At 39.9% G+C, this 22,133-nt stretch overlaps 1 protein-coding gene across 3 annotated transcripts in view; it reads left to right on the top strand.

The window, feature by feature from the left end:
* PCSK5 (proprotein convertase subtilisin/kexin type 5) overlaps nucleotides 1–22,133 on the top strand; it is a 437,218-nt gene that overhangs the window by 286,091 nt on the left and 128,994 nt on the right. The window contains exon 21 of one of the 3 annotated variants that reach the window (XM_044273924.1): nucleotides 3,308–3,683. The exons of 1 other annotated variant lie outside the window; for it this stretch is intronic. In XM_044273924.1, coding sequence (XP_044129859.1) covers nucleotides 3,308–3,414 — 107 coding nt within the window. In that variant the 3' untranslated portion in view covers nucleotides 3,415–3,683. Of the gene's footprint in view, nucleotides 1–3,298; nucleotides 3,684–22,133 lie in introns of those variants that run through there. One more of the 3 variants, XM_044273916.1, reaches the window with a different exon arrangement.

Below are 22,133 nucleotides of genomic sequence, written 5' to 3'. Positions count from 1 at the left end.
TCGAAATTCTTTCCCGCACAATCCATCCACCACATTTCACCAAGAACTGTTTAATGCCTTCCTTCTCTAAATTGAAAATGACTGACCCTTATGTGGGCAAATAATTCCTCTTAAAAGATCTTATGTGACCATCCTTATGGTTCTATAACTGACTACTTCACTTTGAGCAACCTGGATTAAAGGAGTTATCTCATAAAGACAGCCTCCCGTAAGGATGCATGTACAAGAATTGTCCGATTGTCTCTAGCTCCGGAAAATCTGAGCCATCCATGTATTTTATGGTCGGCTATCCAGGGAAAATGTATAGTCAGACGTGGCCTACTAGTGGTCACGATCGCTGTATCGCTTACTGTTTTACATGCAGAGTCTGAACACTGCATCTGTATACTCTATTTAACATGAGATTTCACAAACCGGACAAACATCTAATGTGTATGGTGGTTCCCAAACTCTCCTCGATGGCAAATGACCAGTGGCTTTCAATCACAGGCGATAAGATGCTGCCAAAGTGTCTGGCAGTGGCTTATTACCTTCTCCCCATTGTGTATCGGGGGATTGTGAGAATAGGTGACGGCTGAACAAGCATTTGTCCCATAGCCATCTAAGGGTCATGGTCACCTTTACATCCATGCACATTTAGGATGCCTTCACTTGACCATTGGACAGCCGTGCCTGTTTTGCTGACTGCGTACTGCGGTTCCATAAAACAGTCACCGGGCTTGTGTACCCCATATCGCAGTGTGGACCCTCTGACTTCAATGTGTCCACGATCTGCAAGATGCGGCCAAAGATAGGACATGTCCTATCTTTTGTTCTGCAGAGGCACAGAAGGGCTTGAAGAATCCTGGTAAATTTGAAATTGATGAAAGTGAAGACACATTAGGAATGCAGAATGTTATGGTAAGGGCTACAGAGAATATACTGCAGCTTCTGACTAGATTCAGTTTTTGGAGGACTGCAAGTAAAGTGTTGTTCTGAAGGTAATATGAAAGGGGGGGCTGCTCCATAATGGATTGTTCTCTCTAGCTCTGGGCAGATCTTTTGACCAAGGTTATGTGTGTCTGTCTGCTGTGTGTGTAGTGCAGAATACAATATTCATGTGGCTGGAGATTAATGCCTGTGTTTGACTCACATCAATGTCTTTTTTTATTCTTATCTTCACAAATGAGTCTTGATTGTTTGGCTTAGATGTTTTTTCAGCTAGCAATCATTTTTCATCTCTGGCTCACATTTGATTTCCTTCCCTTTTTATCCCAATGACAAAATTTCCTTGAAATGTTTTCAGTGTATTGACAGCAAGCGGAGAAAGACATCTCACAGCACAAACCTCTTCACACCAGTCTTATTTATAGAGTGTAAAAGTCACATTTGTCTTTCTTTACAGTGTCAGATGTAGTTGTCAGAGCTCTCTGTGTAGAGGCTTGAGTTCTCCCAAAGATATGCATGAATACAGTTCCACGATCATATACTGCCATGATCATTTCAGCTAAGGAATAAACTTTGATAACACTGATTGTGCATTATTTTAAGGGGTTTTCCAAGGTTGGTAAGAGTCCGGAGTCCAGGGCAGGAGAGCTGCCTAGTGGGCAGGGCACGGCCTCACTACACTCTACGTTCTGGCACTTGGATACACTGCATATTGGTTTTCTTGTCAGGCTGCTTAGCCATGATCGCATATCATAGGTAGGATCACGTTCTTACCATGTATTATAGAGCAATGTAGTGAGGCCCTATACTTCACCCCCCTAGGCAGCACTACAAGTGGCAGCATCCAGCCCTGCTCACATTGTAGGACAGGTTGCTACTTGCTAGCCATTTTAAATCCCTGAGGACTCCTTTAAAGTGTACCTAAACCTTCAGAGAAAAGTTATTAAAACTAATCGTAAATGTAATAAAAAAAGTGACTTGAATTATTATTATTTTTTACTTTTCCTAGCGACATAGACACTTGAAATTCAAGTGCCTATTGTACTCTTCAATCTGTACACCTCTACATTGCTGTGTACTGAAGTACTGATTCCCCTTTGGCCACGCTGGGCGCTGTACATGCCGGAGCATCGATGCCCCTGACTGTACCAGCGCTGCCCTACTAAAACCTGGCATAGATAGGCTTTTTCAGGCTTTAGCAGAGAGGGCACAGGCAGAGGAGCAATGTGCTATTGAGCTCTTGCCCTGCACAAACCTCACATAGCCAGTCTATACCAGAGCAGTGCTGGTACAGGCAGGAGCAGCGATGCTTTGGCCTGTACAGTGCTCATTGCGCTACAGGTGAATCAGTACTCACATACATAACGGTGTACAGGAATACAGATTGCAAAGCGCAAAAGGCACCTGAACTTCAGATGCCTACTTTATTAGGAAAAGTAAAAAAAAAAATTAATGACATTACAAATATGCGTTTTATCACATCTACAGTTATTTCGAATAAAGCTTCTCTGGAGGTTTAGGTACACTTTAGAGGTGAATTCCCCATTATTTTTAGTACAGCCTGATGAAGGTGGCGGCCCGCCTACTTATAGTGTTTTATGTATGTTTTTAATAAATAACTTTTATAGATAGCAGAGCAGCGTGCTTTTGTTTTTCCTTTTTCTGCTCCTTGTTGAGCGAATATGTTTCACTATTTTTAGTGACATTTGCAGATCATTTGAATAATGAATTTGCCGCAGACAAATATTTGCTTGTTTGCCTAGATAGGGATTTAGGTGAGACTTTCATATAAAAAAATGCTCTATCAGAAAAAAGTATGCAAATTAGCTCTATTCCAGAGTAAAGAAAATAAAAATTATAAGAGGGAAACCATAGACACCTCCAAAAGGAGACAAACCTCACAATACATATCAATAATATCCATGGTTTTTATTTTTTTCTTGTATTTCCAGTATATGTCTCTTGATAAGGTAAACTCAGATGAGCGATGCTTTAAATGCATATTGTATGAACATTACGTTCCCTGTTACTTTATTCCTCCTCCATGATTTTATTGTCCTTGAGTATGACATTCTTTGCTATGTTTATCACAATTTCTTGATGTTAAATTCTAATTTTCTACTGTTTTTTTTTCTGTTTCTTTTATCTCTTTCATCAATGGATGTCAATCACTCACTCTCCACGGATCCTTATATTCCTACCTATTGAAACCATGTTGAATGAAATTTTACCTCTGATGGACCAAATTGCCTTGTTTCCTGTTGCTGAATGGTTTTTCTCATACAATCTGCCTGTTCTTACCCAATCAAACCTTCTTCCATCTTGAAAATCTTGACATTTCTGCTCCTTCCTACTGTCAACCTCGGGAAAGCAACGGAAGAAGCGTGGGCTGAGGGTGGCTTCTGTATGCTAGTAAAAAAGAACAACCTGTGCATAAGGAAAGTACTTCAGCAACTCTGCTGCAGAACATGTACACTCAAGGTGTGATTGAACTGCTGCAGAAGCTTCCATTTATTAGACTTCTAGATTTTTCATATTAATAATTAAAAGCCACCTCTTTCTCTCACTCTCTATTGCCCACATCCCCCTTTTGGTGGGGGGGAATGGTGAACTGTTTTGTTGGAACTTCAAAGAAACAGACATACTACAACAGACCTACCTTGTATTACCGGGTGTTTACTTTCAAGCACCTGGATCCACAGTCATTATTGTGTGACCAAAGCATTGATGCCAAAATAAAGAGTCAGCTAATGATGTGATGTCACCTTCAAGGTTTGCTTTTTCTTGTTTATTGTTTGGCCTCCCCAAGACAGGATGGGTTACGACGCGTTTAACTCCCTTAATACTGACATGGCCTGCCATTTAATGAAGGGATGCAGTGATTTATGTCTTGTTTTTCTGTGAAATATAAAAATATTTATCCACATTTTTTATTTCATTTGTTTATTTGTTTTCTGTTGATGAATATGCTTGGATATCACTACACGAGGAATGTGTCTGATGACACTATGACACCAGGGCATATCTACCATAAGTTGCATTTAGAGGTGGCCATACAAATTCTCTATAGTTGATCAAAGTTGAAAATTTCAACCAACAAAATTGTTCCTTAAGTGAAATTTAACACTTCGTTTTAGCTAGCTGATTACAGACCATCATCATGAAAAAAAAAATTGTAAGTTAAGTTTCCTTCAAAGAACTGTCCAAGAATGTTGTTTATCCATCATCCCATGTCATTGAACACGTATGGTCAGTTTCACTATAATGGCCAATATGGACTAACAGCTGTTTGCCAGATGATTGTTCATTTGATGGTTGTTCAACCTTCAACATACTTGTAGAAAATATGTATGGCCACCTTTGGTGTTATAAGCTATAAGATTGTACAGATCTGCAAGACAAATTCTCAGGGTTTATCTAGATGTGAAATGTTGAAGTAGTTAGCCAGTAGATAAAATGAGACTACATTGTGACCACAGAATAATAAGATCTCAAGGCTTGAATGTGAAGGTCACTCAGGAAGCCTTCAATGTTAATACAATAAAACTTGAAGGGGTTGTCGACTTTATTTCTAAAAAGGATAGGTCATCAATATCAGAACGGCGGGGATCAGACTCCCAGCAATCCGCTGATCAGCTGTTTGAAGAGAAAGCAGCGCTTCTATGAGCACTGCCTTCTCTTCATTGTTTACCTGCTCGCCGACGCAACCGCAGTGGTGAGAAGGTGCGACGGCGAGCAGGTAAACAATGAAGATAAGGCAGTGCTCATACGATCACTGTTTACTCTTCAAACAGCTGATCAGTGGGGGTGCTGGGAGTCATTCCCCTGAAGATCTGATAGGTCATCAATATAAATAAAGTGGACAACCTGTTTAACAGTCAAGGACAGTGGTTGTACAGGTTGTCAGTTCTTCAAACCTGACATCTTTCTGATGCATTTTTCTTAGGGTTCATTCACACTTCCGTAGTGTATTGCGGATCCGCAATACACATGGCCGGCAGCCCCATAGAACTGCCTATTCTTGTCCGCAATTGCGGACAAGAATAGGACATGTTCTATTTTTTTCCAGAGCTGCGAACCGGAAGATCGGGGTCGTGCTCCGGAATGCGGATGCGGAGAACACATAATGTGCTCTCCGCATCCATTCCTGCCCCATTGAGAATGAATGGGTCCGCACCCGTTCCCGGATATTGTGGAACAGATGCGGACCCATTCCACGGACGTGTGAATGAACTGTGTACAATTCAGAATGGGCAGATTTGCTACAGTTACATTGTTCATAGGGTTTATATACATGTAGAGTATATAATATATACATAATATTATGAATTAGCTTGTTAAAAATTAAAACCATTAAATGATGATCAAAGAATACTTTATGTCTAGCCAAGAAAAGGGCTTTGAGTGTTGCATATTATTTTAGCAATGCTTATTTCAGAATAGATTTATGTAGATACACACACATATATATATATACAGTACAGACCAAAAGTTTGGACACACCTTCTCATTCAAAGAGTTTTCTTTATTTTCATGACTATGAAAATTGTAGATTCACACTGAAGGCATCAAAACTATGAATTAACACATGTGGAATTATATACATAACAAAAAAGTGTGAAACAACAGAAAATATGTCATATTCTAGGTTCTTCAAAGTAGCCACCTTTTGCTTTGATTACTGCTTTGCACACTCTTGGCATTCTCTTGATGAGCTTCAAGAGGTAGTCACCTGAAATGGTCTTCCAACAGTCTTGAAGGAGTTCCCAGAGATGCTTAGCACTTGTTGGCCCTTTTGCCTTCACTCTGCGGTCCAGCTCACCCCAAACCATCTCGATTGGGTTCAGGTCCGGTGACTGTGGAGGCCAGGTCATCTGGCGCAGCACCCCATCACTCTCCTTCATGGTCAAATAGCCCTTACACAGCCTGGAGGTGTATTTGGGGTCATTGTCCTGTTGAAAAATAAATGATAGTCCAACTAAACGCAAACCGGATGGAATAGCATGCCGCTGCAAGATGCTGTGGTTGCCATGCTGGATTAGTATGCCTTCAATTTTGAATAAATCCCCAACAGTGTCACCAGCAAAGCACCCCCACACCATCACACCTCCTCCATGCTTCACGGTGGGAACCAGGCATGTAGAGTCCATCCGTTCACCTTTTCTGCATCGCACAAATACATAGTGGTTGGAACCAAAGATCTCAAATTTGGACTTATCAGACCAAAGCACAGATTTCCACTGGTCCAATGTCCATTCCTTGTGTTCTTTAGCCCAAACAAGTCTCTTCTGCTTGTTGCCTGTCCTTAGCAGTGGTTTCCTAGCAGATATTCTACCATGAAGGCCTGATTCACACAGTCTCCTCTTAACAGTTGTTCTAGAGATGTGTCCGCTGCTAGAACTCTGTGTGGCATTGACCTGGTCTCTAATCTGAGCTGCTGTTAACCTGCGATTTCTGAGGCTGGTGACTCGGATGAACTTATCCTCTGCAGCAGAGGTGACTCTTGGTCTTTCTTTTCTGGGGCGGTCTGCATGTGAGCCAGTTTCTTTGTAGCGCTTGATGGTTTTTGTGACTGCACTTGGGGACACTTTCAAAGTTTTCCCAATTTTTCAGACTGACTGACCTTCATTTCTTAAAGTAATGATGGCCACTCGTTTTTCTTTACTTAGCTGTTTTTTTCTTGCCATAATACAAATTCTAACAGTCTATTCAGTAGGACTATCAGCTGTGTATCCACCTGACTTCTCCACAACGCAACTGATGGTCCCAACCCCATTTATAAGGCAAGAAATCCCACTTATTAAACCTGACAGGGCACACCTGTGAAGTGAAAACCATTTCAGGTGACTACCTCTTGAAGCTCATCAAGAGAATGCCAAGAGTGTGCAAAGCAGTAATCAAAGCAAAAGGTGGCTACTTTGAAGAACCTAGAATATGACATATTTTCAGTTGTTTCACACTTTTTTGTTATATATATAATACCACATGTGTTAATTCATAGTTTTGATGCCTTCAGTGTGAATCTACAATTTTCATAGTCATGAAAATAAAGAAAACTCTTTGAATGAGAAGGTGTGTCCAAACTTTTGGTCTGTACTGTATATATATATATATATGAAGAAAAGAAGTTGAGAAAATCCAGCTCCACTTAAAAAGGAATAGGCGTTTATTCAGCTTGCGGTTAAAAACTCATCCGAGGATACAAAATAACAGTCTTGTCTAAGCTTTTCGGGCTACTAGAAACAATTCCAGCCCTTCTTCATGACACAGAAAAACATTGAGAGTGAGACCTCTTATAGGGGAGGGTGCACCTGTGTTCACTAATGTTCCCACAGGCCTGTAACCGCCCCCAGAAAGAGGTACCACACCTTCAAGTTAACTCTTCATATGAAAATCAATTTAAAGAAAAAAACGTAAATATATAACCATATGTATGCATAGAGAAAATATATGTGGCCAATAGCTATGCACAAACTATGTCATACAAAGATGTACATATATAATGGATACATGAAATATAAACTGAATATGTAACAGTATTATGCCAGAATGTAATGGAATATAATGGAGATCACATTATCAGAGAATTGAGTACCGTAATACTTCCAGAAAAAAGAGGAGTTCACATATTAGATCCCTGGTATGTGAGTTATTGCTGCATGATCAGATCTAGACGTTTATTGAGCCCCTCAGGTTGACGTGTGTTCAGCGAAAAAATCCAGAAGGATTCTCTATTTAATAGTTTCCTTCTATAATCTCCTCCACGCTTAGGTAGAAAAACCTTTTCTATACCTTGTACTACCATGTCTGATGTGTCCCCATCATGGCAGACAGCAAAATGCAGACTAGCTGCAGACACATTGCGACTGCCATGATGCATCTGTGGTGTCCACACTTATAACTCCCCTTGGCTTAGGACCAAGGGGAGTTATAAGTGTGGACACCACAGATGCATTTGCTGCACACACATGATTAAATCCAAGACCTTTTCCTCAACAGTAAATAACAGAGTTTTTCCTATGAAAGCGTATCTCAACTGCAATACAACCCATGCTGTCTATTTGATCACTTGCACTAAATGTAAACTGCAATACGTGGGTTGCACTATTAATGCTATAAAATCTAGAATACGCAAACACATCTCTGATGTGCCCCATCATGGCAGTCGCAATGTGTCTGCAGCTAGTCTGCATTTTGCTGTCTGCCATGATGGGGACACATCAGACATGGTAGTACAAGGTATAGAAAAGGTTTTTCTACCTAAGCGTGGAGGAGATTATAGAAGGAAACTATTAAATAGAGAATCCTTCTGGATTTTTTCGCTGAACACACGTCAACCTGAGGGGCTCAATAAACGTCTAGATCTGATCATGCAGCAATAACTCACATACCAGGGATCTAATATGTGAACTCCTCTTTTTTCTGGAAGTATTACGGTACTCAATTCTCTGATAATGTGATCTCCATTATATTCCATCATATTCTGGCATAATACTGTTACATATTCAGTTTATATTTCATGTATCCATTATATATGTACATCTTTGTATCACATAGTTTGTGCATAGCTATTGGCCACATATATTTTCTCTATGCATACATATGGTTATATATTTACGTTTTTTTCTTTAAATTGATTTTCATATGAAGAGTTAACTTGAAGGTGTGGTACCTCTTTCTGGGGGCGGTTACAGGCCTGTGGGAACATTAGTGAACACAGGTGCACCCTCCCCTATAAGAGGTCTCACTCTCAATGTTTTTCTGTGTCATGAAGAAGGGCTGGAATTGTTTCTAGTAGCCCGAAAAGCTTAGACAAGACTGTTATTTTGTATCCTCGGATGAGTTTTTAACCGCAAGCTGAATAAACGCCTATTCCTTTTTAAGTGGAGCTGGATTTTCTCAACTTCTTTTCTTCATTGTCGCCCGCACCTGACATGGGCTGTCCGTGCTCACAACTAAAGGAAGGGCAGGTTAGAGCTGCTACACTCCTCTTTTTCTATATATATATATATATATATATATATATATATTCATAAAAAAAATTACATAATTTAATGATTGTAAATGTTTTTAGGAGTGTTTCTTGTGTGTTCATTTGAAATTCTCATTCCTCACACAAGGTACAGATAAAATTGGTGGTTGTTTAATACAGGTAACACATTGCAAAGCATACTATTTAATGTGTGTTTTACTGCCCACTGAAACAAAAAAAATTCAGTGGGGATGCAGTATACTATATATTGTTCAAATGTCAGATGTTTTGTATCTAACTAGTGAATTTATGTTAGCCATAGAAATTATGTAATTATGGGCAAATCTAGTTTAATCCATAGGCTCAGCCTAGTGGTCACCCAATGTCTTCTGCTGGGGGAAACGGTCCATAGGAATGTTCCCGTCTAGTTCCTTGTTTTCCTAAAAGAAGACAGCTTACAGCTATGTTATGTCAATGGCCAACCTAAAGGGGTTTTCCGGGACTAAGATACTGATGACTTATCCATAGGATAATCAATATTAGATTAGTGGGGGTTACACACCTACACAGAACCCTACAATGATGCATTTGGGAGCTGAACTGCAGTACCCGTGAATGGCCACTATACAATGTATAGAGCTGTGGTATTCCAGCTCTGTATACTGCAGGGAACAGCTAATTGGTGGGGGTGCTGGTTGTCAGACCACCATCGCTCTGATATTGGTGACCTATCCTGTTTATAGCAATATCTTCATCCCAGAAAACCCCTTTAAAGTCTGAATTCACCTTGAATACATTATACAACTTATAAAAAGAATGTTTCTATATAAAAAAAGCTAATTTGTAATCCCTCTGTAAATACATTGCTTTCACGCACATTTCTACAACCTTCAGAGCTGGTATCTCCCAGGATTCATGCAATGCCTCCATCTGGTTACAAAAGTCTATACAATATGCACTGTGCTGTAATGTACTTATGATGTGGGATGTGTCTGGCGACAAACATGTTGACCGTTCTCTTTGACGACTAGTGGAATTGTACATGCAGCTCTGATCTGAAAAACAATGCAAATATATAAACTTTTTATGTAGATTATTTCTATAGTTTAAGAAATTTTTTGAAAAGCTGATTATACAATTTATGTTTTTAGCCATGATAGGAAGATCCATTTATCCTTTCATTTGTGTAGGATTCACAAGCCCTTTATTTTGAAATGTTTTTTATCATGTTCAGTGGTTTGGGATCTGTTCCTATTTTGGGGGGTCAAGGAAGAATAGAAGTTGCTAGCATTGGTGGAAACGGAGCCTTATCTGTGCTAAACCAGTGCCCCATATAACTATAAGAAGTCCTTATTCCTTCATTCCTGGAAGCATTGGCTCAGATATCACCCACCCACTTCTAATTCAGATGAATTTTATCTATAATATTTTAATGAAACCATGAATCTAGGGGCACCTGTTGAAATCCCTTTAGCTGTTTCTTTGATCATTTTTTCATTTGTTGGTTTCATTTGTTGGTTCCAACAGTAACCTAACCACACAAGGTCCAGCTTAGGTATGTGCATCTTGTGGACACATCCATCTTTACCAACAAAGGCACATGGCCAGATGTAATTACTCCTGCACAGACCAGCTGAAAATGTGGACACAAATGTGCGGGTGCTGAATGTTGTGAACCACCTATCTATATCTTGTATTATAGAAACTAAAGAACGATAGCAATGTATTTTCTTGTTTATATATGTTCTGTGTATGCTGACGTGTGCTGCTTTCCCTGTACATACAATCATATTTTTCGTGATTATTATGTCTTTGGGTAAGATTTTGCCCATGAACCTTATAAAAATATTTTCTTAATGACATGGAATATGATCAAATGTAAAAACTTGACATCTTTTGCGCTCACTAACTAGATTAAATGGACAAAACAAAAGAACGATACTGAGTTGATTTGTTTGGTCACACAGGTATGTGTCGTCAATATGAATATGTTATGGGGGGCTATTTTTATGACTTTTATCCTTTTAGTCAGCCACGCTAATACCTTAAATATCAAAAATGTTGTGCAGTATATCCCCTTCATCACAGTGAGACTATCTACACAGTATTTGACCAAGATTAAGAACATTTTGCAGACTGAAAAAACTGACAGAGGGAATTTATCCAGCCTTGCACTCCAGAATTCTGGCTTCCAAAAATCTCTAACAGGGGCTTTTGAATGTTGCTTGTGCAAAAATGTTGTGACTTTCTGCCGTTTTAATCCACTCAATCCAGTTTTAAAATGTGGGTGTGAAAGTGGTCATGGTTATCTATGTTAATTATTTATCATTGAGACTTTTGGCTAAAAGTACGCCGATGCAGGCTCAAGAAATAATAATTTCAACTATTACCCTCTTGAGAAATTTTCTGCCTGTGTCTTTATGATAGTTTACATGAAAATATTCTTATATATGTTAAAACCTATTGGTACTATATGGTGGATCAGTACCATGGAAAGTACACAAGATGGCCAGAAAATATTAAAGTAGGTAAGTTTACGTAGACTGAAAACAATGGCATGCATAAAGAGGCAGGGTCCCATAGCAAGGATTATAATTGGCTCACATTGGTGCCTAGTTTCACCATACAGGATAGAATGGTCTATTGTATCTCCATGCACTCCCATAACCCTTGGACAATGTGACTAAGCAGGAGTGGGCTCCATCTTCCAAATGACTCTATAGCAGTTGATTTAGCTGCCTATATGGTACACATATTCTTGCTGACCAAATCATCTGTAAAATAATGTAGTATTTTTACATTGTGTTTATCATTAGGCGTTGATATCAGCCTTTATAATTGCAGATTAGATTTTTTTTTATTTCCACATACCAATGGACTGTAGATACACTAACACAATTGTTCTCTATTTTCTCACAGATGTAACTTTTACTAGACATCCATAAGGGCTATGATAGAGTTACATAGTGTGAAAAGTATGTTGCACATTCTGCTTCCTGGAGAATTTCCCCTTTGGTATTTGATAAATAACTGTTAAGCTGAAAGTGGCATAAATAATGTATCAGATGTGAGAGAGGAACATGTGGCACACATCTGCTACAAAATACATTTTCTCTTCTTGGTGTTTGTGCAATACTTTGTAACCTTCTGTGCTGTACAGCATGAACAGTGTGTTTGATTACTAAAAGTATAGCCACTTTTAACAGTTTAAGTAGCTCATCTTCTTTGTGTTGTCCGTGCCATGGTCATATTCAGTGATATAGCTTCTGTATGAGGGGTACATAGATTTATATGATTGAGTGTGTCTGTGGCAAAAGAGCATTTTTGAGGCCAGACACTGATGTTGAACGAGAGGCCCTGGCTCGCTGTCATCATTAAAGTTTATCCCAAAGGTGTTCAATTACAGTTGAGGTCAGGGCTGTGTGCTGGACTTATTCCCCCTGTCTTGTAATTCAGGGAGTGTCTAGTCATCAGAGCTAGAGGCAACGTGTATGTGTGAGCTCCTGAGAACTAGGCCTGAAGAGAAGCCTGTTTAGGGGAATCTTCTTCCCTGAGGCTGAAAGCTGTCAGAAATCAACTCAACTGAAAGACTACCCCTGAGAGAAAGAAAACAGATATTCACAGATGGTACAGAACCACTTCAGCGGCCATGTCTGAAAAGGCAGTAAGGTACCACACGTTTATGGCATTAAGACTTTACTGCTTGTGGAAAGGGTATATTGTTTCAGTGCCCACCACACTTTGAATCGGACTGACCATCTCGATGTACTGTAAGATCTGAACCCTGGGAATTTCCTGTGGTTATTTAGGAAGATTGCTCAGTGTTTCTAGAGAGTAAGACTCAGGGAGGATTAGTACCATCATTATTGCTGCCTGTACACGGCTATTAGGAAGAGCCCACGCTGGGATATACAGTCAGATCCATAAATATTGGGACATCGACACAATTATAACATTTTTGGCTCTATACACCAACACAATGGATTTAAAATGAAACAAGCAAGATGTGCTTTAACTGCAGACTGTCAGCTTTAATTTGAGGGTATTTACATCCAAATCAGGTGAACGGTGTAGGAATTACAAAAGTTTGCATATGTGCCACCCACTTGTTGAGGGACTAAAAGTAATTGGACAATTGGCTTCTCAGCTGTTCTAAGGCCAGGTGTGTGTTATTCCATCATTATCCCAATTACAATGAGCAGATAAAAGTTCCAGAGTTCATTTTAAGTGTGCTATTTGCATTTGGAAACTGTTGCTTTTGAGATCCAAAGAGCTGTCAATATCAGTGAAGCAAGCCATCATTAGGCTGAAAAAACAAAACCATCAGAGAGCTATCAAAAACATTAGGCGTGGCCAAAACAACTGTTTGGAACAGTCTTAAAAAGAAGGAACGCAACGGTGAGCTCAGCAACACCAAAAGACCCGGCAGACCACAGAAAACAACTGTGGTGGATGACCGAAGAATTCTTTCCCTGGTGAAGAAAACATCCTTCACACAGTTGGCCAGATCAACAACACTCTCCAGTATGTAGGTGTATGTGTGTCAAAGTCAACAATCAAGAGAAGACTTCACCAGAGTGAATACAGAGGGTTCACCACAAGATGTGAACCATTGGTGAGCCTTAAAAACAGGAAGGCCAGATTAGAGTTTGCCAAACGACATCTAAAAAAGCCTTCACAGTTCTGAAACAACATCCTGTGGACAGATGAGACCAAGATCAACTTGTACCAGAGTGATGGGAAGATAAGAGTATGTAGAAGGAAAGGAACTGCTCATGATCCTGCATACCATCTCATCAGTGAAACATGGTGGTGGTAGTGTCATGGCGTGGGCATGTATGGCTGCCAAGTGTTTTGGGCAATATTATCTGCTCATATTCAGCCAAATGCTTCAGAACTCATTGGACAGCGCTTCACAGTGCAGATGGACAATGACCCAAAGCATACTGCAAAAACAACCAAAGAGTTTTTTCAGGGAAAGAAGTGGAATGTTAGGCAATGGCTAAGTCAATCACCTGATCTGAATCCAATTGAGCATGCATTTCACTTGCTTAAGACAAAACTGAAGTGAAAATGCCCCAAGAACAAGCAGGAACTGAAGGCAGTTGCAGTAGAGGCCTGGCAGAGCATCACCAGGGATGAAACCCAGCGTCTGGTGTCTATGTGTTCCAGACTTCAGGCTGTAATTGACTGTAAAGGATTTGCAACCAAGTATTAAAAAGTGAAAGTTTGATTTATGATTATTATTCTGTCCCATTACTTTTGGTCCCTTAACAAGTGGAAGGCACATATGTAAACTGTTGTAATTCCTACACCGTTCACCTGATTTGGATGTAAATACCCTCAAATTAAAGCTGACAGTCAAAATTGGACACTCACCACACTCGATTTATAGCCTAAACTATACGCCCCTAATAAAACAGATTAACCAGGACCTGAACAGATGGAAAAATTTACCTTTATCACTCTTGGGTAGGTGCCATTTGATAAAAATGGTTAGCTTCTCTAAATTATTGTACCCTATGCAGACCTTGCCTATATTAATCCGACACAAGGACATAAAAGGGTTGAATGGTGCTTTCTCACAATTTATATGGTCAAAAAAAAGAGCAAGAGTGGCATTAAAAACCCTATCTTTACCATTGGAGAAGGGAGGGGTGATATAAGTTCCCAGATATAAGACGATACAACTTGGCAAGCCTTTTCCGACATTGTAAAGATTGGTTGGCACGGACATCTCACTATTCTAACATTAAATTGGAAAGAGAACTAGTACAGGGCTAGGATTTGGGTACCTTTTGCACACCAAATTAGCATCGTTGCCCATAGACATTAAATATGCGGTGACAATGAGAGACACAATAGTTGCTTGGAAGGAGGTGAGGAAGCTGTATAATTTACCCTTTCTGGCTTCTAAATTTATGCCACTCTGGAGACACCCTGATTTCGTAATATGAAGCCAGAATAAATTATTTGGTTTATGGAAGGATAGGGGAATTGTTTTGTTTCGCCACCTCCTCCATGATTGAGATCCAAGATATCTAACTTTCCCGGAAATGCAGGAAACGTTTCGGCTACCAACGGGTCATGAACTACAGTATTATCAGCTTATGCACTTTTGTAAAAGCAGATTAAGAGATGTAAGTCGAGAATGCACTGCGAATAGCTTTGATATATTACTCAAGCAGTTGGGGAATAAGGTATCTCTATCGGAAATATATAAACACCTGAGGGATAGAGAAAATAATAAAGCCTATGCCCAATTATGAAAGGGATGGAAAACGTTGTTGGGGGAAGAAGAAGATTGGAAGGATAAAATTATGCATGGTTGGTTAAAAACAAGGAAAGCAATTGCTTGTGAGGGATGGAGGGAGTCACAATTAAAATTGATTCACAGAGCGATATATGCCTTTAACATCCCATCTTCAGATAACAAAACCAGGCTGACGGAATGTCCTAAGTGTGGCACTCCAGAAGCTACTCTGGATCACTGTATCTGGCTCTGCTCAAAGGCTTGGCTATATTGGGAGTGGATCTTATCCTGGATCAAAGACACTTGGCAAATAATTTTGCCTTGTGAGCCGGGGGTGATATTATTTCATATTTTTCCGGAAAATGTTAAGATTCCAGGGTTGGTGGATAGAGCGTTACTTGTAGCTTTGAGATGTTTATTACGCAACTGGTTAGTCCCGCAGACACTTTCAGAGGGAGAATTCCAGAGGCAAATGAGACACTATTTACTGATGGACCAGCTGGAGGCAGAGGCACAAAAAAGTCGGAAGTCAACCAGATTTTTTGACAAATGGAATGCTTTTATATCTAAACATCTATCTACAGAGGATATTAACTCTCTTATGACAAATTTCCAACATACAGAGTGGTATTTGTTGAGAGATCTAAAAGGGACATTGGGGAAATTGAAGGTAGAACAAAGACATAATGTGTAGGCAACATCTACACAGGTATATAAATGAAGGAGTAATGGCCGTATCCAGATGGAAAGGGTGTTGGGGGTGGGGGGGGGGAGGGACAGATGTTTAGGGATTATTATTTGTGTATTTTCTTATATATGTAAAATGGATACTGTTTCAACACACATGTATTGTTGACCAATTAGATTGTCAATATTATCCTTATGCTTTTGGATACTTTCATCTGAAAACTTGAATAAAATGTTGAATACAAAAAAAAAAAGCTGACAGTCTGCAGTTAAAGCACATCTTGTTCGTTTCATTTCAAATCCATTGTGGTGGCGTATAGAGCCAAAAATGTTATAATTGTGTCGATGTCCCAATATTAATGGACCTGACTGTATCTCAAAACTCTGCCTATTTCTGCTTTATGTACTGCAACTTATAAATCTATAAGGACAGCCACCACGAACCACTATCTATCAGTGCCACAACTAGCACTCTCTCCCCGCGGGTTGCTGCAGAATCACATTTTCTCTTATATTGTATGTATGGCTGGGTGCATGTGTTGCTTACCTGTAGAAGAGATGGGATTAGGGGGAAGAAGACAAGTAGGTGCAGGCAGTGTGATGCTCTGCGGAATATCCTGATCAGAAACCTTGGGTCCTGGTATTCATGTGAATGTCAATTTGACTTGAATCAATTTTGCAGACCAAGCTCATCCCTTCATAGTATTCCCTAATTGCAGTAGCCTCTTTCAGCAGGATTATGTCTCTGTCACGATCAGTGTGGGGGGAAAACTCCACACTGAACACAGGAGGAAGGGGAACAGTAACTGGGCCTGGAAACTAGGGAAGAAACAGGTCACCTCCTAACTAAACCAACCCTAATCTGGACCCTAACTACCTATAAATATGAATGGACCCTGAAGGTAGGAAAATTCATATGTAGGTACCTAGGCCCTTATTTCCCTATAAGGCCCTGGAAAAAGGTTAGGACCAGAGACAACCCATTTCTCCCCAGATGGATGAATATAAATTTCTATCTCAGGCCCAGATACAAACAACAGGGAATATAACAAACACAAACGCGACACTTTACTTCTGTAGAGACGGACAAGCAGGAACACCAGAGACGAGCTCACACCAGCTCAGCCAAACTCAAATGAAGCTATCTAACGCATAGTCAGAAGGATGGGGTCAGACTATAATGGGTAGAAGCGATGACCACTGAGCAACAGCTGAGAAAAGGGATTTGGTCATTAACCCTATCAACACTGAATCAAGAGAAATCAAGTAGGCTGTTACATTCCTCCATGTTCAGCCAGTCTCCTTGATTTCCTGACATCAGTCACCTGAGGGACCATGACAGTCTCATGCAAAAAAAAGCTCATGAATGGTTCAGGGAACATGAAAAGAGTTAAAGGTGTTAATTTGACCTCCAGTTTACCCAGATCTTAGTCTGACTAAACATTTTTGGGATGTTTTGAAAAAACAAGTTGGACCATGGAGGCCTTACCTCACATCTTACAGGTTTAAAAACGAACCACCTGGCTAGCATATGTTTTAACTGAAAAAGTGTCGTTGACATAATTTAAAGCCCAAAGATTTAATTAGTTATCACAAGATGTTATAATTCAATGTACAGTATACAGAATATATAATAGGGAAATAGGGCAGCAGTCTCAGTACAGATCTGGTATAAACCCAAAACTCAATAAAACCACATGTGTGATATTAACTGTAACTGATAAATACCGGTACTAATAATACCAATAACTATGTACATAGGTTAAACCAATGTATATTCAGTGAACTGTACAGTACTTCTTCTTTAATTAAAATTAATCTCTACCTTTGAAAGCCTTATTTCATTTTCATTTCAAGTCCATAATTCTGTGCTGATTTTTTTCATAATGTATTGTTATAGCCCCGAATTTTCCAAATCCCACTGCTTAAACTCATAGAGAGAATGAAAAAGTTCTGGCAGCTTCCATCTGACATGGGGTCATCCTACATTATATATACAGTACTGTACAAGAGTATTAGGCAGGCATGGAAAACAAATGATGCAAAGTAAGAATGCTTTCAAAAATAGAAAAGTTATTTATTTTTATCAGTTTACAAAATGCAATGAACAAGAGAGAAACACAGTTTTTGAAGGAACTCGACAGAACTAACCAAAGATCTTCTGCAGATGTAGGCTTGCTCAAATCCTTCTATTTCTTCATGTAATCCCAGATAGACTGGATGATATTGAGATCAGGGATCTGTGGGGGCCATATCATCACTTCCAGGACTTCTTGTTCTTTGCTCTGAAAATAGTTATGAATGATATTGACTGTGTGTTTGGGGTCGCTGTCCTGACTGTAGAATAAATTTGGAACCACTCAGATACCTCCCTGATGGTATTGCATGATGGATAAGTATCTGCCTTTTTGTCAGCATTGAGGGTAGCAATAATCCTGACCAAATCCCAAACTTTATTTGTTGAAATGCAGCCCCAAACTTGCAAAGAAACTCCACATGTTACACTGTTGCCTGCAGATACCCAATATTGTACTCATACTGCTTTCCAGCCCTTCAACAAACAGCCCTCTGTTACAACCAAATGTTTAAAATGTTGACTCTAGTCTAGAGCACCTGCTGCCACTTTTCTGAACCCAAGTTCCAATGTTTTTGTGCAAAGTTGAGTCGGAACTTATGGCTTTTTGGCTGCAAATCTTCCACAAAGACCACTACTGGCCAGACTTCTGTGAACAGTAGATGGGTGTACTTGGGTCCTGCTGGTTTTTGCCAGTTCTGAGCTTGTAGCACTGCTGGAAATCTTCTGCTTTTGAAAGAGAGAAATCATGATGTCTTTCATATGCTGCACTAAGTTTTTTTGGGTGACATTGGCAGTCAATGCCCACCACTGTCCTCTGCGGGCACGGACACTGCGCCACTCAACCTGCCTCTCCCTCTTACATAAGTTTCTGCAGGCTTCGGCCTGCAAGTTCCTGTTATATCTTCTGGCCTGTTCTATGTGTGCACGCTCTCAGCCTCTTAAATAGCCAGCATGTGCTGCTAAATGTGTCCCCAGACTATGGCTGGATATCTTTGGGTACATAAGGCACCCTTCCCAGTGGAAGGGTGCCTGAGCTTTAGTTGTCTAATTCCTAGTCTACATGTGTTTCCTTAGTTAGTTTGCCCGTGTACAAAACCCAAGCCAACCTTACGATTCTGATACTCCACTGCCTGCCCTGTCCATTGCCAGTTTTCTTTTCAAACCCATTGCCGCCTGACCAGAGCTCGGACTTGACTTATGAATATTCATAAACTCTGCAGCAACGAAGGCTTGTCTCCTGACTGTGAGTATTGCTTGACCCTTTGGTGCTTTGCAGCAAAGTCTCTGACCTCCGGGAGTCAGATGCCAACTACAGCATGACTACTCCAGGAGATAGATAGATCTCTGTATAGGGTTAAAGTGCAAAATCAAGTGAATCACCAGAACAATGCCCTTTGGTTAGCCCAAAGTGAAAATGGTTAGTTGACACAGTAGGTTCACACCCACAGTCCAAAACACCTTGGTTGAGCAATGTGTCTATAGTCCTCAACATAGTCAGGATTATTGGTGTCATCCAATACATGCAGATACTTATCCATCATGCAGCACCATCAGGGAGGCATCTGTTTTGCTCCAGATTTATGCTGCATCAGAACAACGACCCCAAACATACAGCCAATATCATTAAGAACTATCTCTAGCATAACAAAGAACAAAAAGTCCTGGAAGTGATGTTATGGTTTCCACAGAGCGCTGATCTCAACATCATCAAGTCTGTCTGGTATTACGTGAATAGACAGAGGGATTTGAGCAAGCATACATCCACAGAAGATCTATGGTTAGTTCTCCACCATGTTTGGTACAACTTCCTTGTTACATAGTTACATATGTAATACAATTCAAAAAAGATATCCATCAAGTTCAACCAGACTTCTACACATTTTTATGAGCATTAATGTAATTTCCTTTTTACCCCTTAGTGACTACACACATTTTTTTAAAATCACATTCCAAGAGCTATAACTTTTTTGTTTTTTCATCAATGTACTTGTATGAGGTCTTACTTTTTGCAGGACAAGTATAGTTTTTAATGCACCATTTTGGGTACATGTAATGATTGATTAAAGCCAGTTGTTTAGCTAAAACCCCCCTTTGTTTACGTCAGTAAAAAGGCGTATTAGTGGTCACTAAGGGGTTAAGAATTAATCTAAGCCCTTTTTAAAACTGTCCACTATTCTTGCTGTGACCACATCCGGAGGTAGTCTATTCTACAGATTCACAGTTCTTACAGTAAAGAAACTGACGCTTCTGGACACTGAACTTTTTCTTCTCCAACTTTTTCTTATTATAAAAATAAACAATTTTAAATTTTTAAAATCATTTTTACTATGCAGCATTTTTTCCACACCTGCCTAAACTTTTACGCAGTACTTTACATTATTCATATTTGTATTATTTATCGAAATTGGGGTGCAGGAAGATATCATGTAACTTAGTATGTAACATATATACTCATTTGATATATAGGTACTTTTGCTGTGTACACTATAAGCAAAACTAAAACTCTTGTTAGAGCAGTCACCATGATGGCAGCGCATGCATTAACACATTTTGATTTATCACTATGAACTAGTGACACATTTATTCTATTTTAGTTATCCATCGTTGTGAAAGATATTTTTGTCCTCTCTTATTACATATTTGCAACGTTCACAGCATGTGTACCAAGGTCTTATACTGTTATTCCAGGGGTAAATACTTGCTACTGCATATTAGCAACTATGATCGCAAATGTCAATAAGGTTGGGTTGCATAGGAATAAAAGGGTCCCAAGAAGTCTCTGTCCCATATGATGGGACCAGCCCAATAAGTAGCACATGATAATTGGGGAGAGTTGTGTATACAGTTACATTTATAAAAAAAATTGTCCCTTCATGTACACTGACTTAGGGGTATACACTAATATCATAGGACCCCATAGCAAAACTTAATATTGGCCCCCACTCCAACCAGGTTCCTAGTACAGTCCTGATCAAAAGTTTAAGACCACTTGAAAAATGGCAAAAAATCATATTTTACATTGTTGGATCTTAACAAGGTTCCCAGTAGAGCTTTAACATGCAACAAGAAGAAATGAGAGTGAGACAAAACATTTTTTGAGCATTTAATTAATTGAAAATAACGATTAAACTGAAACAGGCTGTTTTTCAGCTGATGCTAATTTTAGGACCACATGCCTTTAAAAAACCAATTCTGTGCAAAGATGTGGATTCATTGTCATCTTCTGTCAGGTAGTCACACGTTGTTATGGCAAAGGCAAAAAAACTCTCCCTTTTTGAATGTGGTCGGGTTGTTGAACTGCATAAGCAGGGTCTCTCACAGCGCGCCATCGCTGCTGAGGTGGGACGCAGTAAGACAGTCATTTGGAATTTCTTAAATGATCCTGAGGGTTATGGAACAAAAAAGTCAAGTGGAAGACCCAAATTTTTTTAGCAGCACTGAGCCGGAGGATCCAATTGGCTGTCCGTCAAGACACTGGACGATGCTCGACCCAAATTAAGGCCCTTACTGGTGCTGACTGCAGCCCCATAACCATCAGATGGCATCTGAGACTAAAGAGCTTCAAAAACAAAAAACGTCTTCAAAGACCTCGTCTCCTTGAACGCCACAGAACTGCTCGTTTGGACTTTGCAAGAGAGCACCAAACATGGGACATTAAAAAAGTGGAAGAAAGTTTTATTCTCTGATGAGAAAAAAATTAACCTTGATGGTCTTAATGGTTTCCAATGTTACTAACATGATAAGCAGATCCCACCTGAGATGTTTTCTACGCGCCACAGTGGAGGGGGCGCCATAATGGTCTGGGGTGCTTTTTCCTTCAGTGGAACAATGGAGCTTCAGGAAGTGCAGGGGCGTCAAATGTCCAGATGTTGCAGAGAGCATTCCTCATGACAGAGGGCCCTCGTCTGTGTGGTTTTTTTTAACAGGACAACACTACAGTACACAATGCCCGCAGGACATTCCAGGAGAATAACATTACTCTTTTGACCAATCCTGCGTGTTTCCCTGATCTAAATCCAACTGAGAACCTTTGGCGATGGATGGCAAGGGAAATTTACAAAAATGGACAACAGTTCCAGACAGTAGATGGCATTTGTGCGGCCGTCTTCACCACTTGGAGAAATGTTCCCACTCGCCTCATGGAAACGCTTGCATCAAGCATGCCAAAACGAATTTTGGAATTGATAAACAATAACGGCGGAGCTACTCATTACTGA

The sequence above is a fragment of the Bufo gargarizans genome, chromosome 1, assembly GCF_014858855.1.
Source record: "Bufo gargarizans isolate SCDJY-AF-19 chromosome 1, ASM1485885v1, whole genome shotgun sequence".
NCBI lineage: Eukaryota > Metazoa > Chordata > Amphibia > Anura > Bufonidae > Bufo > Bufo gargarizans.
This window is presented reverse-complemented; position numbering and strand designations above follow the sequence as displayed.